Genomic DNA, 19,132 nt, shown 5'->3' with positions numbered 1-19,132 from the left:
TCGTTTGTTAACCGAATAAACTTCGGATTTCAAAAGTTATGCTCTAAATTTTTAGTTTTTTAAGCTTTCGGTTTTAACTTCCAAAAAAAAAAAAAAAAAACGATCAGAAGGAACCAAAAAAAAGAAGAAAAAAAGAAGAGAAACTGCTAACAGATAACAAGAAAGAACCTGTATAATGCAACTTCTTTTTGAATCCCCTTAACCTCTCTTTCTCAGACAAAACAAAAACGCAGAAAACCAACAAAAACACACCCGCTTTCACTCTGGGCAAATTACCACGCCATGGATTCCCGTTCCGGTGGAAAATTTGTGACGAACAGGCGAAAGAGATACGCCGTCGGTCCATACGACCGTCCACCACCACCACCACCGCCGCCGGAAGAACAACAACCGTTTCCAAAAAGCCCTAATTGGCTTACCAGCCGTGTTGTTCCGGCGACGCGTACGATTCTCTCCGGCGCCGCTAAGATTTTAACATCTGTCTTCAATTCCGACTCGTCTTCTTCCTCGTCTTCCTCCGACGCTGATTCCATGTTTGGTACTCTTCTTCAAATCTCTCTCTTTTTGCTTGTGATCTAAAAAGTGATTATTTACGAAATGCCACTTAATATTCATCTTAAAGTAGTGAATTCTCACTTTTTGTGCATTCTGGTGCCTTTATTTGATGTTTGTTTGAGTATTATGTTTGCATTTTGGTGTTAATTTTTTTTATTTTTTTTAAATTTTTGTTTGAGTACTTTGAAGAAAAGTTCCTCTTTTCATGTTTTTGGTGTTGTAATTAAATTATAGTAGGTTGGCTTAATTTCTGTGATTTTTGTTTAAAATACCAGCTTTGCTGGAAATGTTATAGCAGTATTCTGCTAGGTGATTTTAGTTTAGCCTGTGTGAGAGATTTTAGTCCAGTTAATTTTTTTCGTGATCTAAAAAGGGATAGATTTCAAAATACCACTTAGCATTCATGTTAAAGTAGTGGAATTTTATATTTTATTTTTTACATTTTGGTCTCTTTGATGTATTTGTTTGAGTATTATGTAAAAATTTTATCTTTTCATGGTTTTTGTATTGCATTTTTTTTTTGCATCGGATTGGCTTTAATTTTGTGATTTTTGTGCAAAATCTAACTTTTCCCAAAATGTTATGGTATGTACTAGGTGGTTTTAGTTTTTTTGGTTGTGCGTGTGTGTAGGAGATCTTAGTTCAGTTACTTCATTAATACATTTATTTGAAGTTCTAGAGGGAGAGAGAGAATTTGAGATTATTAAAGTTGGTGGATGTAGTCTTCAGAAGATACTTTTGAGTTGGTAACGATTTTCGTTAATAACTTCTCAAAAGGTTATTTTTTGTTAAGAACTATGGAACTGATAATTAAGAGTATTAAGTTTGGACTATAAAGATTTAATGCCCGCACCTGACATGATTTCTTGAGCATTCTTTATGACATTGACAAGACAAGAGGGGTTGCTCTGATGGTAAGCAACCTCCACTTCCAACCAAGAGGTTGTGAGTTCGAGTCTCCCCAAGAGCAAGGTGGGAAGTTCTTGGAGGGAAGGATGCCGAGGGTCTATTTGGAAACAGCCTCTCTACCCCAGGTAGTGGTAAGGAATCCGCTTAGTCAGGAAAAACAATAATATTTACATATGTAATTTGTACTGAAAAAAATATAAATTTGGTATATATAGTAAAGGTTAAACCCACTTGATACACTTTCTTTAATAACTGAGAAATTCCCGAGGGTTGTGAGACACGGTTCAGAACTCGGTGGATTATGGACCCCTCTTCTGCCGTTCTCTGCTTAACTACTATGCTTTTGTCTTTGGTAGGGTTCGAACCCGTGACTTATGCCTAACCCACACATTATGCGTTGCGCTCTTACCATTAGACCAAAGCCCCGAGGCAAATACGTGCCTTAAAAATCATAAATATAGTATATGTAGTAAAGGTTAAACCCACTTGATACATTGACGTGACTTAATGTATTGGTTAGGTGGTATTACACCTGTGAAGCTGCATGTTATAACTCTGCCTTGCCTTTGAGTATTTGATTTTATTTATCTCGTCTTTTTGAAGAAAGGAGACCCGTTTCTTACTTAAAAAGGGAATGGCAAGTAAAAGCGTGTAGCAATTCCTTTACGCTTGACAGATGCACATTCAGCGAAGCGGTTCGTTGGAAAAAAGTACTAGTTGCATATGTGAATTGTATTAAAAATATAGATGTAGTATATGTAGTAAAGGCTGTATATGGTCCCTGTACATTTGTACAAGATGGTGTGGTTTTCTTAGCGCTTAAATAAAGTGGGCAGTCTGAAAAAGACGCGTTGACACTTGTTATAACCCCCCCCCCCCCAACCACCACAAAAAAAAAACATAAATAGGAAAAAGGAAAAGGTAGTAGCAAAGTGTCGCCTACCGTACTTGGTGCAGCCCTTAACGCCGATTGCACTATGGTTTTGCTCAAATCAAATTGCTCGCAATATCCCGCATATGAGTTATGCATGTCGAGATGCATTGCTTGTTCTATGTGCCACTTGGAATTTTGAAACTCCCTTGCATTCATTATATAGTCTTGACATGTGTAGGAAGAATGCCTCATTCAAGCTTTAAATATGTAAAGCTTTCTTGTGCCGGTACTATTAACTATCTCTTTGACAATTTAGCATCGTTTCATCTCTGTATAATTCAAATACCATTGTGGCTGATAAAACCAGTTCTCATGGGATTGTCCTCTCATTTTCTATTTGTTCCTCGACTAGCTGACGTCTGGCTTTTATTGTAGCGGATGATGCTAGAGAACAGGACGATATTGGCTTGGAAGTGGATGAGTTAAACAAGGTAATTTCACAAATCTGCTTATGTTATTGATTTTCAAGCATTAAGAATTGCGTGATTTTATACCATGATTCTCCTAGTGATACTAGTTTGTTCGGTTGGTTTGGGTGAAAGTTATCTGTTGCATATTTAAGTGTTTGTGATTTTGTACCATGATACTAGTTTGTTCGGTTGGTTTGGATGAGAGTTATCTGTAGCATATAGGGTTTCCTTTTCAATGGGGGATACCGTTGGTTTGGATGTTCTTTTTTTTTTTTTTTTGATAAGTGAGTTGGTTAGGATGTATTAATGTGGTTCACCCTTGTTGTCTGTCCTCTGTCAATGTAAAGGAGAAAAATAGAGGACCATTTTTACCTGTTTCATATTTGAGCTGTGCTGTTAGGAGATTATTACCTCTGAGGAAAGATAGTCCTCATAATCCAATATTCCTGCATACTATCTCTATTTTGTATTCCAATAGTAGTGGTAAGAACTGAAGAACTAGTCATGAATTTTCTACACAAGTGGAGAGAAGTAGTATCATCCTGTGGAATGGAACTAGGTGACTACCCCTTTATTTTAGGTAAGCCTAGGTAACCGCAAAAAAACTACTTTCAATAAAGCACAGTTAGAACTTATCGAAAAGTAAAGCACGGTTAGGAAAGTGTCTATGGGGATTTGCTATTAAAAGATGATTCTTCATGGGAGAGCATAATTGTTATAAAATACGGGAGTGGCATGAGTGAATAACTTTTAGAAGAGATGACATACTCATATAGGCTTATATAAATAGAAGTACTCATATAAGGAAAATATGTTGAAAAAAAATTGTGAGGGGAGTGGTCTAGTAGTTTAGTGGTCAATGAAGTGGATGCAAACATGGAGACTAGGGTTTAAATTACAGTAGAGACAAAAAACATTAGGTGGTTTCTACCTTCTGCCTAAGCCTTGGTGGATAGTGTTACTCTATACCTATGCCGATGGGAGGTAACAGGTACCCAGTGGAATAGTCGAGTTGTGCGCAAGTTGACTCGGAGATTACTTAATTTTAGTTAGTAAATTGGAAGTGAATTTTGTTTCACAGAAAACAAGTTTATAATGATGGCAAATTTCCTAACCAGGAATAATGTTAACATATCGTGGAACCTACAATTCAGGAGACCTTACCGTGGCCAGGAACTGGACTAGTTGGAGGACTTTTTCATAAAGATTTTATGGTTATATCTAAATTGATTCGTAAGTTAATCGCAGGAAAGAGTTGGTTGATCTAAAAAATAATCTTTCTGTCCGTGATGACCAATGGAAGGATATGAAATGCCTACATGGTAATTTATATACAACTCGTGTCTTGAGAAAGATCTATTGCATGGTGTTCAACATGGAATGTCTTCCTAATAATCAATCAACTATCATTCAGTCCCAAACTAGTTGAGCTAAGTCATGTGAATACTCTGTAAGCATTGCACTATGTTCATGTCCATTTCATTTAGTACTAAATTATTTGTTTTATAGGCAAGTTAGAGGTTCTTTAAAGCAAGAAGTTACCTATATACCTCGCAAATCCGTACACGGACACAAGTCTTTAACTGGAATAAAATTCCTGGCAAATACTAGACCTTAACTAAGTGTGATAGAATAGTTCAACCTTAATACCAACTGGTTGATATCGTCTAGATGGACCCTTTTCCTCCATAGTGTTTTATTCTTGGCCAATTCCATAATATTCCAGAGATTGTAGGTCTTTTAAGACAACGTTTCTTCATGTATTTTTAGGTCTACCTTGTCCATCGTTGAGAATCCGTCTCATAAAGTTCATTCTCTCACTCCCCTAGGTGGCTACTGGCTAGGTCTACCTTGTTCCATCACCTTCCATCAACATATTGCCATGACTATGAGTTTGTGCATTTGAAACGCCATCGTAACAATAATGTAGAGAAGAGAAAACAGATTGTTGTAGACCGCATCTTTATGTGCAAAAAAAAAAAAAAGAGGTTTCTCTTTCCCAAGAACCAAAGGAAAAAAAAAGGGAAAAAGGGAGAGGATGTTGATCATGTATATGCCCCTTTCTGGTCATTTTTTTTTTGTAGAAAAGGAAAATACCATTTCTAGAGTTTGCTAGATACTTTTGAGCTGAAAACGAAAGATTTACTTGTAAAGTTTTCGACACCAAGTTGCTGTAATATGATTACTTACTTTTGGATTATCAAAAAAGAAATATTTATACTCTTTTTAACTTTCTTTTTGGAACGAAGGATCCTCAATTAAGTGGGGAGAGAACTACAATGAAGCACCTAATTGAGCAGCTACTTATGCAGGAGACATTTTCAAGGTTAGTACAAACCTTTTATTTATTTAGTCTGCTGAAATTTCTGTTTTATTAGTGTTAAATTGATCGATATTCTTTGTATGAGACTTGTGTCTTATCTTTCTGTGATTTTTCCTGTCTTTCCGTCTCCAGTCTTTGTGGAAGTTCACTTACCTTATTCTTAAACTTTAACTTTATATCTTAGCTTTTTATGCGAGTGTCATATTGGCCTTGATTTGTTTGAATTTTTTTATTTAATTGCTTCCTAAGTTTACTTGATGCGGAGCTTAAAGTTAATTTTATTGTTCTATCGCTTGTCTGCTCCCTTTGGCCAGTTTGGTAGTTCTTCTAGGGTTTGCTAACATTTGAAACTCGTCATGCTGATGTAGTTTGTATAATTTTCTGGGAAAAGGATAACAAGAAGTTCAAATTTGGATTTTTTCGTGATTCAGACTCATGATTCTTCCCTGATTCATACTCATGATAAACATTCTCTTTATATTTCATTAGAGGCCTTTTTTGGTGTGTTTAGCTCTCGTATCCTGTTTCAAACATCAACTTTTATTACACTTCTCAAAAGATAGGAAAAAAAGAGAGATTAGCTTTTTCTGAGTTTTCCTTGTTTAGGCTTATTTTTTTTATTTATAAAATTTCTGCAATTTGATGAAAATGGGTGTCATTTGTGTCTGATTTTGGGGTTGAGTTGTTGTTTATGGTTTGAGTTCCAGGGATAGCATCATATGTTTAGTTGGTTAGCTGGTTCTGAAATTCTTTTGCAATTGGCATAGTTCTTAATATATAAATGGTTTGCAATGCCTCCAATTCATAGGAATAAGTGCATTTACTCTTTCACTTGATGCTCAAGAGATCTAGCAATGTTTGAGAGAACGTCTGTTCTTCCTAGAGCTACGTTTCTCTTTTTCCATTCTATTTGAAATTGTTCATTTTTCTTTTGTGTTCTGAAATACTATCAACTGACACCTATTTTCATATCTTTTTAACCCTTTTTGTCATTTTTGAACCATGAGGTCCTTGAATTTAAAGGCCCAATGGTTCTCTTTTTGTATCTGCTATCGTCATATCTTGTTTGGTTTTAACAAGAGGAAGACCCTCATGCTTGTCCTAAATTTCAGTGGGATATAATTTTGAAGCTAGTTTAGCTCCTGAACCTGATTACCAATAGATTTAGAAGATCAATTCGTAGTCATATCTTCAGTGAATAAAATACACACACACACACACAGAGTTACGACCTACCATCTAACAAAGTAAGATGCTTAGACTATCTAATTGAATGGGTGTTAGATTTTAATACAACTTTTTTTTTTTATGAGGATGTTGATATAATTGTTTACTTCTAATATTGAAAGAATGAAGAAAATGTTATGATCGCGTAAAAGCTAAAAAGAAGGAATTGGATAACAAGAAAGTTTTATAGAATCTAGAAAGAAAGTGAGCAGTGAGGAAAATCTTTCAATAGCTGCATAAAAGTTAGAGTATCAAGCAAAGTACCTATGTATATTGCTCTCCCAAGCTGATATACGAATGTTAATTGCATACTCATTTCTCCTAATAAAAACAAGTTGCATTATATTTCTAATACTTGTCAATTACATGGTCTGTCACAGCTTATGCAGCATGTTTGACTCTGTTCAGAGATTAAAAAGTTAGTTTGGCTTGTATATTCTATTATCAATAGTTGAAAGAAGTTACTTGTAAAAAACTATTATAGTTGAAAAAAGCTTGATAAGTAGTAGTTGAAAACTTAGTGGAGATGGATACCATGTATTGTGTTTTAAATCTGAATTGCTAAATCAAATTTTAACTTTGATGATGTGAAAGTCGTCTAGGATATTTCCAACTGTAGGAGTTGGGACATCCAAAATGGGAAGTGTCGCATAAATTGGATGTAGTAAGTATTGAACAGAAGAAAGATTTCCCAGCACATCTGGGAACTGTTACCACATGATGTCTTAAGTAGTAATCAAAGGGTAAAAAATGCACGCAAGGGTGTGAGCTACTAGTCAATAAAGTGGGTGTAAACCTTAGAGACTAGGGTTCAAATCCCAGCAGAGACAAAAAGCACTAGGTGATTTTTTTCCATCTACCTAAGACTTAGTGAGCAGAGTTACTCGTGTGGGAGGTAGCAGGTACTCGGTGGAATAGTCAAGGTGCGCAAGCTGGACCGGACAAATAAAGTAATATAAATGTACAGTTGAGGTTACGTGAACAGTAAACTACTGTGGCAAGAAATTGTTCTGCCTACTTGTGTCATTTCCGAAATTTGAAGTAACCTCTGAATCTGAGATAATACTGAATATAGAGTTGGAATTTCAATTTTCTGTTGGGGAAGAAAATGAAGAAGACGAGCAAGGAAGAATATAGTAATGTGGTTGCTCTTCCTCTTTCTGCACTTTGGGGGGGGGGGGGTAAGTAAGAAACAGGTCTGGGCTGCTAGCAATTTGGAAGAAAAGGTTTAGACTTGATATTAGCAGGTTTGAGGATGGGATTCATATTTAGTACATACAATAAGCAAGTCCAACTAGATAAAGCGGGTAGGCTTCTCTCAATAGCTACATCTTGTGGTAAGTGTCATACCAGAAGCTGAGCTCATGTAATACTGGTGATTGCCCATTTTGCATTGAATGCGGTGGTAGATGCTATTACCTTGTACTTGCCCTAGAACTGAGGAACACTTCCACTAAAAAAGTCCATTCATCCCTTTACATGTACATTTGTAAATAAGCATACAGTGTGCATATTTTTGCTTCTTTTTAATGTATGCATGTCTCTGTTTTTCATAGAAAAAGACAGACAGTTTCTTCTTTGTATGTTTGTCTTCAATTTAGTCGTTCCTTTGCGAGTTGTCCTTAAATACTGCTGTGGATTGATGCATGCTGAATGGAAAATTGAATAGGACTCCAACTCTTTGACAGTCAGATGACATGCATGTGTAGCATTCGAGCAAAATATGGGGGAAAAAATAGAAAAACGAGAGCGGAAAAAAAGATGGTTATTTTGTTTAAATTTCTTTCTCAACCTTATTCTAATGTTGACTTTGCAGGAAGGAGCGTGATAGGTTAGTAACAATCATCAACTCAAGGGTTGTTGATTTTTCATCACTAGAAGGAGAAGGCAGCTTTGGTTTGCGCTCCGCAATACCTGATCAAGCAATTGCAGATGGTAATAGCAAAGAATCTTTCATTCTCAAAAAAATAATTTAAAGAATCTTTCATGTGGTTTGGCTTCCGTTCTTCCCGCAGTGTGTTTGCATAAAAGCTGAATAGTCATCTATCTCTCATTCAGATACGCTGAACCTCAGCAGTCGTGCAATTGTAGAAGCAAGGAAATGGTTAGAGGAAAAGAGAGAGGAAAAGAGAGACGGACTGGGTTTAGATATTACTCACGGAGGTTTAAGCTCTGGAGTTAAAAACGTGAGTAAAATCTTTATCTCTGTGTAAGTCTTTCATTTTGCAACCATCTCATGGTTTATTTTAATTTACTACATTATGATTTCCCAGCTTTATCAACTTGAAGTTGTTTACAGTACTTTTTTCTTCACTGGCACGAATGTCTTCCTGTAGTTTCTTGACCAGATTTGTGTCCTCTCTTTTACGTACCTAAGCTTATTTTCTTTGAGTCTCTACATACTTTACCTTGTAAATACGAAAAAAAACTTTAAGAAGAGGTCATTGTAGTGTTGAGTCTAAATTGATTCTGGAAACTTGAAAAATGAGATAGTCTCTTTCCCGCTTAGTCTTGAATTAGTTGCGTAGTTTATCTGTGTACTTTATTAGAATCATTTTTTATATGTGTATTTTATCTGTAATATTAATGCTACTTCTAACTCTCATCATTACGGTAAGGAGCTTATTGTTGCTAGTCGTTTCCTATGTAATATTTGCCCGAACAAAGATTTCTAATTTTTACTGTTGTCAGCTATGTGGTACCGCAATGGAGCCCATGTAATAATTTGTCTTGATGCTGTCTTTGATATCTTGCTTGTGTAACGTAGGTGGATGATACTTTTGGCTCACCGGTAGATTTGGCTAAGTCATATATGAAGGTTCGTCCTCCATGGGCCTCTCCTACTGTTGATCATAGTGGACTTGGAACCCCCTCACATCTGAAGGCAAAGCTCTTTGAGGAAGGAACACCGTATACTGGGGATTCTTCCTCTTCCTTAAAGGTATTTGAAGATTTCGGAATTGCGTTCATTGCTGCCGTTTCACGTTCAATTTGGAGTATGTACACCCTTATTTATGGAATAGTGGTTATGGTTCAGAAATAATATTTATTGAATGGTGGTTAAACCTTGGTTTGCTAACATTAGACAACAATGTCCTAAATTACCACTGCAAGATTTGATGATTCAAAGAGCCGAAATTTGGTTAGTTATTTCAGATAGAACTGATCTGAAGGATTTGAAAAGCAATAAATTGGAGACTGGTGCTATTTTCTTGTTAGAAAGTTGAAAAAATAAGATGAGACAGTGACAGAGAAGAAAGGTTGCTTAGATGCTGTTGAGAATATTGTGTATATTAGTTACAATCAATTAGGGAGATATTGTTTAATTGTAGTCATGTAGTCTTAATTTGTTTCCTAGGTTAGAAAAGTTGTTTGTACTGTTTAAACATCCAATAGCTTAGGAGAATGACGAAGCTTCTCTCTCCCGTGTATTTTCTCTTTCTCACATGGTATCAGAGCAGGAAGAGATTCTGGCTTCTAGTCTCACCGCAACCCATTATCAAAAAGAATCTCCACGTGCTTGGCCATGAAAAGAATCAAGCCCACACATGAGGAGGTGTATTGATGAGATAATTATAGAAGTGTGCTCTCTTTAACATCATAAACTTTTAGATGAGATAGTCACATGCTTTAACAGTATATACTGACTAATGTCATATGGTGTGAATCCAAGTATATTTATGTTGACCGATCGCCAGACAGAAATAGAGGAATACCCACAAACGTGGTGCTTTTTAGTTTACATCGTAGTTAGAAATTGATGATGCTTTAATTCTTGTATACCATTTAGTTGAGTTCGTTTTTTGAATAAGAGCATATCTTGTCATTAGGTGAAGAAGGGATGCTAAGGAGAATTCTAATGTTCTATGCCTGAAGTAAAGAATGAGTAATTATGGCCTAGGATAGAATGGAAGGGGATGCAATAGCTGTCATAAATCCAACCTTGGATCCATTCCTCTTGCTTGTCATATCCACTTTTCCTTGTATACTAGAGGGCTAAATCATGGTGCATTTATTTGATATTTTGGTGTAGAATAATGGTGCTTTATTTTCCTGCTTTCTTTTTATTAAAATTCTGCTTTACTTTCCTTTTTCTTTATCTACAAATTTCGGAATTGTTTTACCTTTTTTTTTTGGGGAGGTGGTGGGGGGAAGTACTCAGATACTCTGTGATGACTGTTTTTGTCTCTTACATTCCAAACTTCCTACCTCTGTCAGGTGGCAGACTAAACTTCTAAAAGGCTTATAAAATGAATTTCCATTACTCCCTCCTACTGCATTCTCTCTCTTTTGTTGTCTCCTACTGCATTGTTGTCTCATGAGTGGTTCATTTTCCCTAGGCACTTATGTGTTGCCTTCATTTTGAAAGAACTATGATAGGTTTTGTAACTTTTGCATTATTTGATTTTTGGGTTATTGCTGATAATAAAGGTAGCTAAAGCTCTTCGGAGATTTATCATGTTGACCTCAAGAATTTCTCAAAAATGTCTTGGTGCTTTTGACTGTGAATTTTTTCTCCTAATGGTTGCCAGCAGAAGCAGATCCACGATTTTAAGTTTATGGGTTCTTATGACGACCTTAAGCTAATATACAATAATAATTGGGTCCACAGTCAGATAATTTATAGATATTTTGTGGATTTTTAATACATATACAAGGTTTGGACAAAAGCTACCGGGTTCATGTGAACTATAGGATACATGGTATATTTGCCTCTGCTTGCCTGTTTAGTTGTTGCTTAGATAGTGTTCCATTTTTTATGCGCAGTTGATGTGTTATTTTAATTTTCTTAATAGGTAAAACACTTTTGTTAAAACCTTCCTCCCTCGACAATACCTTTTTCCTCGGAAATCTATATCTTATATTATGTCATGTTCCAAGCTATACCTTTGATCACACTTTATGACTTGAGTAGTAATTTGAAGGAGGCTCCATGCTTCTGAACTTAGTAAATCGGGCATGTCATGTTGCCAAAGATGATGAAACAGCTACCAAGCAGTAGTAAACCTTTTACTTTATCAATTTTCTATTATTTCCTCCTAGGCTTACCAGTAGTACTAAGACTATTTTTATATTATCTTAGTCATTGGTCTTTATTATTACATGTTGTGTTTGTTGTTGTTGTTGTTGTGTCGTTCACGCTCGTCACCATAATACATTGTTGTCACATTTGTTTACTACTTGGTTGCTTTATCTTATTTCTACTGTTCCTTGAGCTGAGGGTCTATCGAAAACAGCCTCTCTATCTTTATAAGGTAGGGGTAAGGTCAGCGTACACACTACCCTCTCCAGACCCTATTTATGGGATTACACTGGGTTTTTTGTTGTTGTTGTTGTTGTTGCTATCTTCTGATATGTGTTTTGCAACTGGATCACAGAAAAAGAATTCTTTTGCATCTGGCTCATGGAATATTCATGATGAAATACGAAAAGTACGGTCAAAAGCAACTGAGGATCTGTTACGTGCTCGCCCTTCCAAGGAAGAACCAAAATCTGCAGTTGGTAATTTGACAGGAACTAGTACCGGAGAGAAGATAAATAGCTCAAGTTCTTTGAGACTTACTAAACTGTCAGATGTACCAATTAAGTGGTCAGGTGTGTTAAGCTCTAATCTTGCCTCTTTCTGCTGCAAATCACTAGCTTTCTGTAGAACCTCATCTTTTCCCCTTTCAGATGTGGAAATAACACAAGATGGTGGAGAAAATATCGCTCAGCCTCTAAATCCTGCCTCTTCCGTTCAGCTCCATGATCAGGTAATTGTTTTAGGGGTTTCAGTTGCCTTATTCAGTATTTGTAACATATGGACTATAAAAATATAGCATCTCGTATGGACAACAGAATATCATGTTCGCTTTATACTCTTGTCTTAATACTATTCAAGCTTTACAGAGTATTGAGGCAAGTAGGGTTGGCGAGCATGCTGCTTGTGAATCGCACAGGCCCAATGGTCCAGCTTTCCCCTCGGAGCACAGTGATGGTACTTGAGGCTATTCTTTATAATATGTTTGTTGGTTTTATGTGAAGCTAATTCGAAGTAATGGTTTCAAAAGTTAACTATTTACTTTTTACCAGGACAATTTCTCTTGCACATCTAACTGTTTTTACATGTTCAGGTCTTCGTATAACTGGCGCTGATGCACAGGAAGTGACTCAAACAAATGCAGCACAAAGTTCTAATGGCTATGCATCAATAGAAATAGAACCTAGGTAAAAAATTAATGACGTAGCTCTTTTAGATTTCTGTAGCTGGATCCGCAATAATGCTGGTTCTGTCGACAGTTTGTCTGCAGGTCTAACATCAGGACAAAACAATGTGCATGTCGGCGGTGAGAAGCCGAAACCAGGAATGTTGAGTCAGCAGAAATTGACTGAATCTACCCAAGTCGAGGATAAGTGTGAGCTTCTTAGCGAATCTGCTGTGGATGTACCAGAAATGAACGAAACAACCGACAGTCCAGCTGCTTCGATGCCTAGTGAAGAATTATCACAGGAGGAACCGGGTATGGTACGTGAGTTGGCAAAGAATGGCAAAGTTGTGAAGCAGCAAGGTAAAAGGCCAGTCAGAAATGTGAGAAAGACTAGAGCAAAGAGGTAAATGACTAGATATGTAGACCAGGCAGTTTGTAGACCTGAACCTTCTGTATATTAGCTTGAAGAGGAAATTTAAGCTATTTTAAGAGGATACTTGATTAATTTAAGCTATTGTAGGGATTCATCTTTTCCTTTCTTTTTAGACCACGTTGTGTAGTTGTATTCTTAAGTTCGTGTAGGGGACTATTGCCATTCTCTCTCTCTCTCTCTCTCTCTCTCTCTCTCTCTCTCCCTCTCCCTCTCCCTCTCTCTCTCTTTGTGGCTTGTGTCGATTAGCACTAAATATGATGTCTCTTTCGGGCTTTTCTGTAATAAAATCATTTTTCTGTTGAATCGCCAAAAGTATGCTTTTTAAGTAATTAATATATATTTAACTCTCTTCGTCGCATTCTGCGAGAGATCTGAACCAGGAAATCTCTACTAATCTCCAATTTGGGTGCTGAGGATTGATGATTTTTTGTCATTGTTTTTCTTAAGCGTGTATTTGGAGTTAATGCCTTTTCAGATGTTTCAGGTTTAGATTTTAAATAAAAAACAATCAAGATTTAACTACTCAATATATCTCTAGTATCTTCAAGCAGGCATATCAAGAAAATTGTCCTCGAAGTCTGTTTTGATCTTTTGTCGAACTATGATTCAAAACTTTCCCCTTTAGTCACTTTTAAATCAAAATTTCGAGAGTTCTAAATTGGTACCTTGTTTGGAGAGAATAATTTTTTGGACAAGATGTAAACTTTTGATTAGATTATTTCCCTTTTGCCTTTACTTTTTCTACCTACTCTTCCATGAGTTTCTGCCATCAAATCCATTTGCAATATCGAGTCTTGGATTTGGTTCTTTCCTATCGTACTATCTCTTTCCTTTGTTATTCTTTCTTTTTATGGGAAAGCATTTGTTAAAGGAAGTGATGTAAATACATGAAATGCTATTATAGAAGCTAACGAAATATAATAAAAAGTTATAAAACAACTTTTACAAACGACCATAAAAGCTGTGAAGAATTAAAGAAGGCATGATGCTGAAACTTTGAGAAAATGTTGTCACTTCCACACCCGAAAAAAAATATTCCCAGTTCACCTAGCAAAATCAATATACCTAATACAGATAAGAGACAACCTAGCAAGATGATTAACTCTTAATCAACTTCACTTTCCTGTTCTCCAGCCAGGTGAAAAACTTAAGACCATGGATCTAATTCAATTAATCCACCTACCAATTTCCAGCAAAGAGTTTACCAATCAGCCGTCTGAGAAGGAAAACAATATTGCTATATGGTGTATCCAAAAACCAAAGTTGCTAGATAAATATTATAGCACTCATAGAAATATTGCAAGATAAGCCGTATAGTGCATTCATATGGAAGGGACTAATATGGTATATTTTTAGGGAGGTTACGAATGACATTGCTTTTCATGCCAATCTTAGAGCGCATTGCATCTACGCCACATCTGTTCATGGCCTTCAACACCTTCATCTTAACCATGTGCTCCCACGATTGCACGGTTGCTAGACCCATGCTTCGATACCTGAGACGAGAAAAGATTGTTCGCTAAAATGACTAATATTAGTTGTCAATGCGTGCCATGTAACAAGTCAAATATATACCTCGAGGTTAAGGCAGCGGTTATAACTACGTCATTAGTGCGAGTAGGCCTTGGCTTCTGGCGGTAATATCGCAAAAACTCTCTTGATCCAAGTGCTTTAACAGACACTCCAACATCAGTTCTTGTGGTTATTATGAGTTCAGGTCCACCACTTCCAAGTTCCACCCTGTTGTCAACATCATCGGACAAAACGAGCTGCTTTCCAGTTGCATCCACATAGCTATACTATGGGAAACACAATTCTTAGTAAATATATAACACAAGGAGAATGATAATTAAGTATACATTCTAGTTTTAATATCTTGGAAACTATCTTATCAACAAGCATACCTGCTGCTATAGTCATAAAACTCTTCTAATTCCGCTTCTTCATCATCACCGCCTGTCACCATAATGCACTTTGCAATGACTTTTTGCTTCCATATGCTTCCGAACTGCTTCTAAACTACTGAAAGAATCTTCTCATTAACTCTCTCGCCGTATCGCCAAGCCGGGTCTTTCTCTTTCGAACTTTGAGACATTTTAATATTCCTATTAAGATATAAGAAAAAAACATAATCAATAAACTGAAAATACATATAATAATAATATATATAATAATTAATTATATAAACTGAAATATACATTTAAAAAATCGCATAAACTAAAAATAATACATATATATAATTAATTTTATATGCTGAAATATAATAATAAATGAAATACATATAATAATTAAATATATATGCTGATATATAATAATCGAACGAAAAGGAAAAAGAGAAAAAATGGTTCCTTACTCTGTTCTGGACTGTAGAAAGTAGAAACAAAGAAAGAAAGAAGAAGAAGAAGAAAAATGAAGAAGAAGAAGAAGAAAAATGAAGAAGAAGAAGAAGAGCGACTGGTCTAAAGAAGAAAGCAGAAGAAAGAAAAAAGAAAAAAACGAGAAGAACTGAAGAAGAAATTACCTGGGTAAGGTCTTCGAGGTCGACTGGTCGAGCGACTGAAGAAGAAGATGGAACCCTAGCTTTTTTTGTCGACTGAAGAAGAAGAAGAGCGACTGGTCGAGCCCTCTGTTTTTGGTCGAAGAAGGGGATTGGGGTTTTTTGTCAATTTAGCGTCTGTTTTGTCGCTTTATCGCTTTCGCCGCTTCCTCGCTTCGTCGCTTTTTCCCGTGAAGCGTGCGCTTCTGCAGATCACGTCGCCTTAAGGAGCTGGAAGCGACACACTGTCGCGTCGAGTCGCTTCGCGCTTTAAGCGACGAAGTGCTCGCTTTTCTGAACACTGTGAAAGGGTGACATCTATCGTTGCAGTACAGACACATAAAATCCCTTTTAACCTGAGGACATAAAAAATGCATACGTAAGTATCTAAATAAACTGGAAGAAACAAAAAGAAAAAAGATACCTAAAATATTTACCTTGAGACCAAGATAAGTAAGAAAACCTTTAGGATCCTTCAGATACTCGACATCAGGAATGAAGAACCCATGCTTCTTGTGCATATGGGCCAGGCAACTTTCTATCGTATCGTGTTTTAAATCACACATGAAACAACAACACGGATCCAACTCATCAATGTGTTCATCAAGATCACTATCTTCATCGATAGTACCATTAGGAGTACTTCCGTTCATCTTTAATTGATTCAACGAGATAGTCGCCTCACCAACCATCTCTTCTTCTGAATCGACCTCCTCCCACTCGCTTTCATCACTTCCATTAATATCTTCATCTGCCCTGTCGGAAGGCTCATGTGAAGGTTGGCGTGGAAGAGGCTTGATGATAACACTATTCTCATAGTGATGACCTGGCTCTCGCGAAGCCCGTGCTAAGTGACTTTTAGATTGCAGATGCTGAGCATGAGCCTTAGAACTTCTGTATTCTTTGCCACAATTACCACAGCTATATAGCAAAGGAGTTTCGCTTAATCTTCTATTTTCTTCTGCAAGTGCAGATTGCCTGGCTATAAAGAGTGCCTCTGTCAATCCAGGAACTCCGGCAACCTGAGATAAAAGTCAAGGAACACAACAATGAGTATTATCCATGCACAACAATGTCACAAACAACGGTGACGGCACAAATTACTCCCCAGATTCTAAAAAGAAAGAGCTTCTTTTTAATACCCGGTAATCCCCAGCCATCACTTAAATACCAACCTTTGGTCAAAGCAGGGTTTGAACCCGTGATGTGCGCCTAACCCACACATCACGAGCTACGCTCTTACCACTAGACCAAAGAATTCTAAGATGGGTGAGTAATGCAACAATTAATGCGTTTGCTCCTCTACCCTTCTTCGCGTAAATACCAACCTTTGGTCAAAGCAGGGTTCGAACCTGTGATGTGCGCCTAACCCGCACATCACAAACTCGAGTTGTATGCTCTTATCACTACAACAATATACCCAGTAAAATTCCATTAGTGGAGTTTGGGGAGAGTAGAGTTTACGCATACCTTACCCCTACCCCGAAAAGGGTAGGGAGGCTATTTCCGGCAGACTCTCGGCTCAACAGGAGAGACAATAATATCAGAAAAGAAACAAAAGAAAAGGCATGTAACAACAAAAGATGCCAGAAAGAAAATAACAACGAATAAGTAAAAGGACAATAATATAAAACTATGCAAAACAACAATGTGAACACAACATAGACCGCTAGCAAACCTAATCAAAACTCTATCAGACTACCCGATACAAAGAGGGAAAGAACTCTCGACTACCCCCTAGCCTACCACCCTAATGCTTGACCTCCACTTGTTCCTATCAAGAGCCTTGTCCTCGGAAATCTGAAGCCGCGCCATGTCCTGCCTGATCACCTCGCCCCAATACTTCTTAGGCCGCCCTCTACCTCTTCTCGTACCTGCCAAAGTCACCCGCTCACACCTCCTAACCGGTGCCTCTAGGCTTCTCCTCCGCACGTGTCCGAACCATCTAAGCCGCGCTTCCCGCATCTTGTCATCCACGGGAGCCACGCCCACCCTCTCCCGAATATGTTCATTCCTAGTGTGCCCACACATCCATCTCAACATCCTCATTTCTGCTACTTTCATCTTCTAGATATGTGAATTCTTGACTGACCAACACTCAGGTCCATACAACATGGCCGGTCTAACCACCGTCTTATCACTAGACCCAAGAATTCTAAAATGGGTGATTAATGCAACAATTTTGCAAAATGCAACTCTCTAATCATCATTGCTTTCAGTTGCTCATCGAACTTGCATCAATGGCAAAAACAGAACACCTCACCTAAAAACTTAATTCTCTCATCTAAAAACTTAATCACACCATTCAACAAAGTACAACACAAAGGAAAGAGAATATCCCATCAAAATACACAGGAGAAAAAAAAAGAATCTTCACGCAAGAAAAATCATTCTAAACGAACAAAAGCATAATTCTAAACAAAAATGATCAACACAAAACTCCAAGAAAAACAAATCTAGTAGTATTCATTTTCAAGTACTAACAAACATGATAGAGATCATAATCAGTCATAAAAAAGTAAAAAACAAAAACCAAACAAACAAAACAGAGTTTTTGCAGGCAGTAAAACACAAAAGAAAGAAGAAATCCCATAAATACACTGAAACAAAAATTATGCAACAAAAAAATTATTTTACTTTTAAAAAAAAGGGTATTTAGCAGTACCTTGCGTTTAAGATTATAATGGTGCCATTCAGATTTGTAATGAAGTTTTTGCTCATTTTCATAAAAAAACTCCTTGTTACAGGCGTTACAAGCTAAGCCCCGCATTTCAAATCTTTTTCTTTTTTCTGCTTTTTTTGAGTCGAACTCCGTTTGAAATTGAAGGTCTCCATATATTCACAGGTCGGCCAAATTAAGGAAGAGATACTCTGAACCAAATGCCGTCGCAAGCACAAACGTATTTGCCAGATACTAGTGGAAAGGGTTTTTGGCACTTTTGGTCCTTGTGTTTTGAGTTAATATAAAATTTATCCCAAACAATTGGGAGTTGTCAAATTTAGCTCATTAGGAGTATAATTTATTGAGTTTGGATATAAATTGGTTGATATTTGAAAAAAAGTATTATTTAAAGTTAAGTTAAAAAATAATATTTGGAAGTTAACTGAAATAATGTCTATGGACGAACATAATATTTTTAAAATATTTATACAATTAGGTTACTTATTAGTTAATCAGGGGCGAAATTAGTATTTCAAGTTTATGAGTTCGGAATTCTAACCATTTTAAGTTATTGGGTTCTACATTATTAAATGGGATTTTTACCTATCTATACCATATATCAAACATTATTACCAAAAATGTTCATAATTTGTTATTTACCCATGTAGTCCACACTTTTACTACAAATTATATACCAATCCAAAAATAGATAAATTTTGCCATTAAAAAAGCCCTAAAATGAAGGCACCAAATCTGATGGGATTCTGTCAAGGATTTTATTCCAATTTTGAAATGAAGGCGATTTTCGTTCCTGATGAAGGCACCAGTTGCGTAATTCTCTCCTTCCTCAACAGAAAGAGATTTCACAAAAAACGCAATCAAATTGTACAATTACTGAAGAGAGACTATATCTGTTCTTCGTCTCAAATTGTACAAAATTGCTCTTCGTCGATAT

The 19,132-nt window shown here is 36.6% G+C and overlaps 2 protein-coding genes across 2 annotated transcripts; one reads left to right on the top strand and one right to left on the bottom strand.

The window, feature by feature from the left end:
• The first annotated feature begins 185 nt into the window (after positions 1-185).
• LOC104220125 (protein KAKU4) lies at positions 186-13,150 on the top strand. The gene is made up of 11 exons (XM_009770940.2): positions 186-538; positions 2,774-2,829; positions 5,058-5,134; positions 8,175-8,293; positions 8,417-8,544; positions 9,126-9,299; positions 11,737-11,953; positions 12,032-12,111; positions 12,248-12,335; positions 12,472-12,565; positions 12,638-13,150. The coding sequence occupies exons 1-11, from the start codon at positions 283-285 to the stop codon at positions 12,951-12,953; spliced, it is 1,605 nt and encodes a 534-aa protein (XP_009769242.1). The 5' UTR covers positions 186-282; the 3' UTR covers positions 12,954-13,150.
• A 727-nt stretch (positions 13,151-13,877) lies between these two features.
• Positions 13,878-18,410, bottom strand: LOC104220126 (cytoplasmic 60S subunit biogenesis factor REI1 homolog 1). Its single transcript, XM_009770941.2, is given in 7 exon segments — positions 13,878-14,475; positions 14,555-14,773; positions 14,884-14,936; positions 14,938-14,998; positions 15,816-15,871; positions 15,953-16,537; positions 18,181-18,410. Coding segments are annotated over 7 exon segments (1,239 nt in total). The 5' UTR covers positions 18,286-18,410; the 3' UTR covers positions 13,878-14,315.
• Between the last annotated feature and the right edge of the window lie 722 nt (positions 18,411-19,132).

This window comes from Nicotiana sylvestris, chromosome 12 (genome assembly GCF_000393655.2).
Source record: "Nicotiana sylvestris chromosome 12, ASM39365v2, whole genome shotgun sequence".
NCBI classification, from domain to species: Eukaryota; Viridiplantae; Streptophyta; class Magnoliopsida; order Solanales; family Solanaceae; genus Nicotiana; species Nicotiana sylvestris.
The sequence above is the reverse complement of the archived record's forward strand: the minus strand, read 5'-3'. Positions and strand labels throughout refer to the sequence as shown.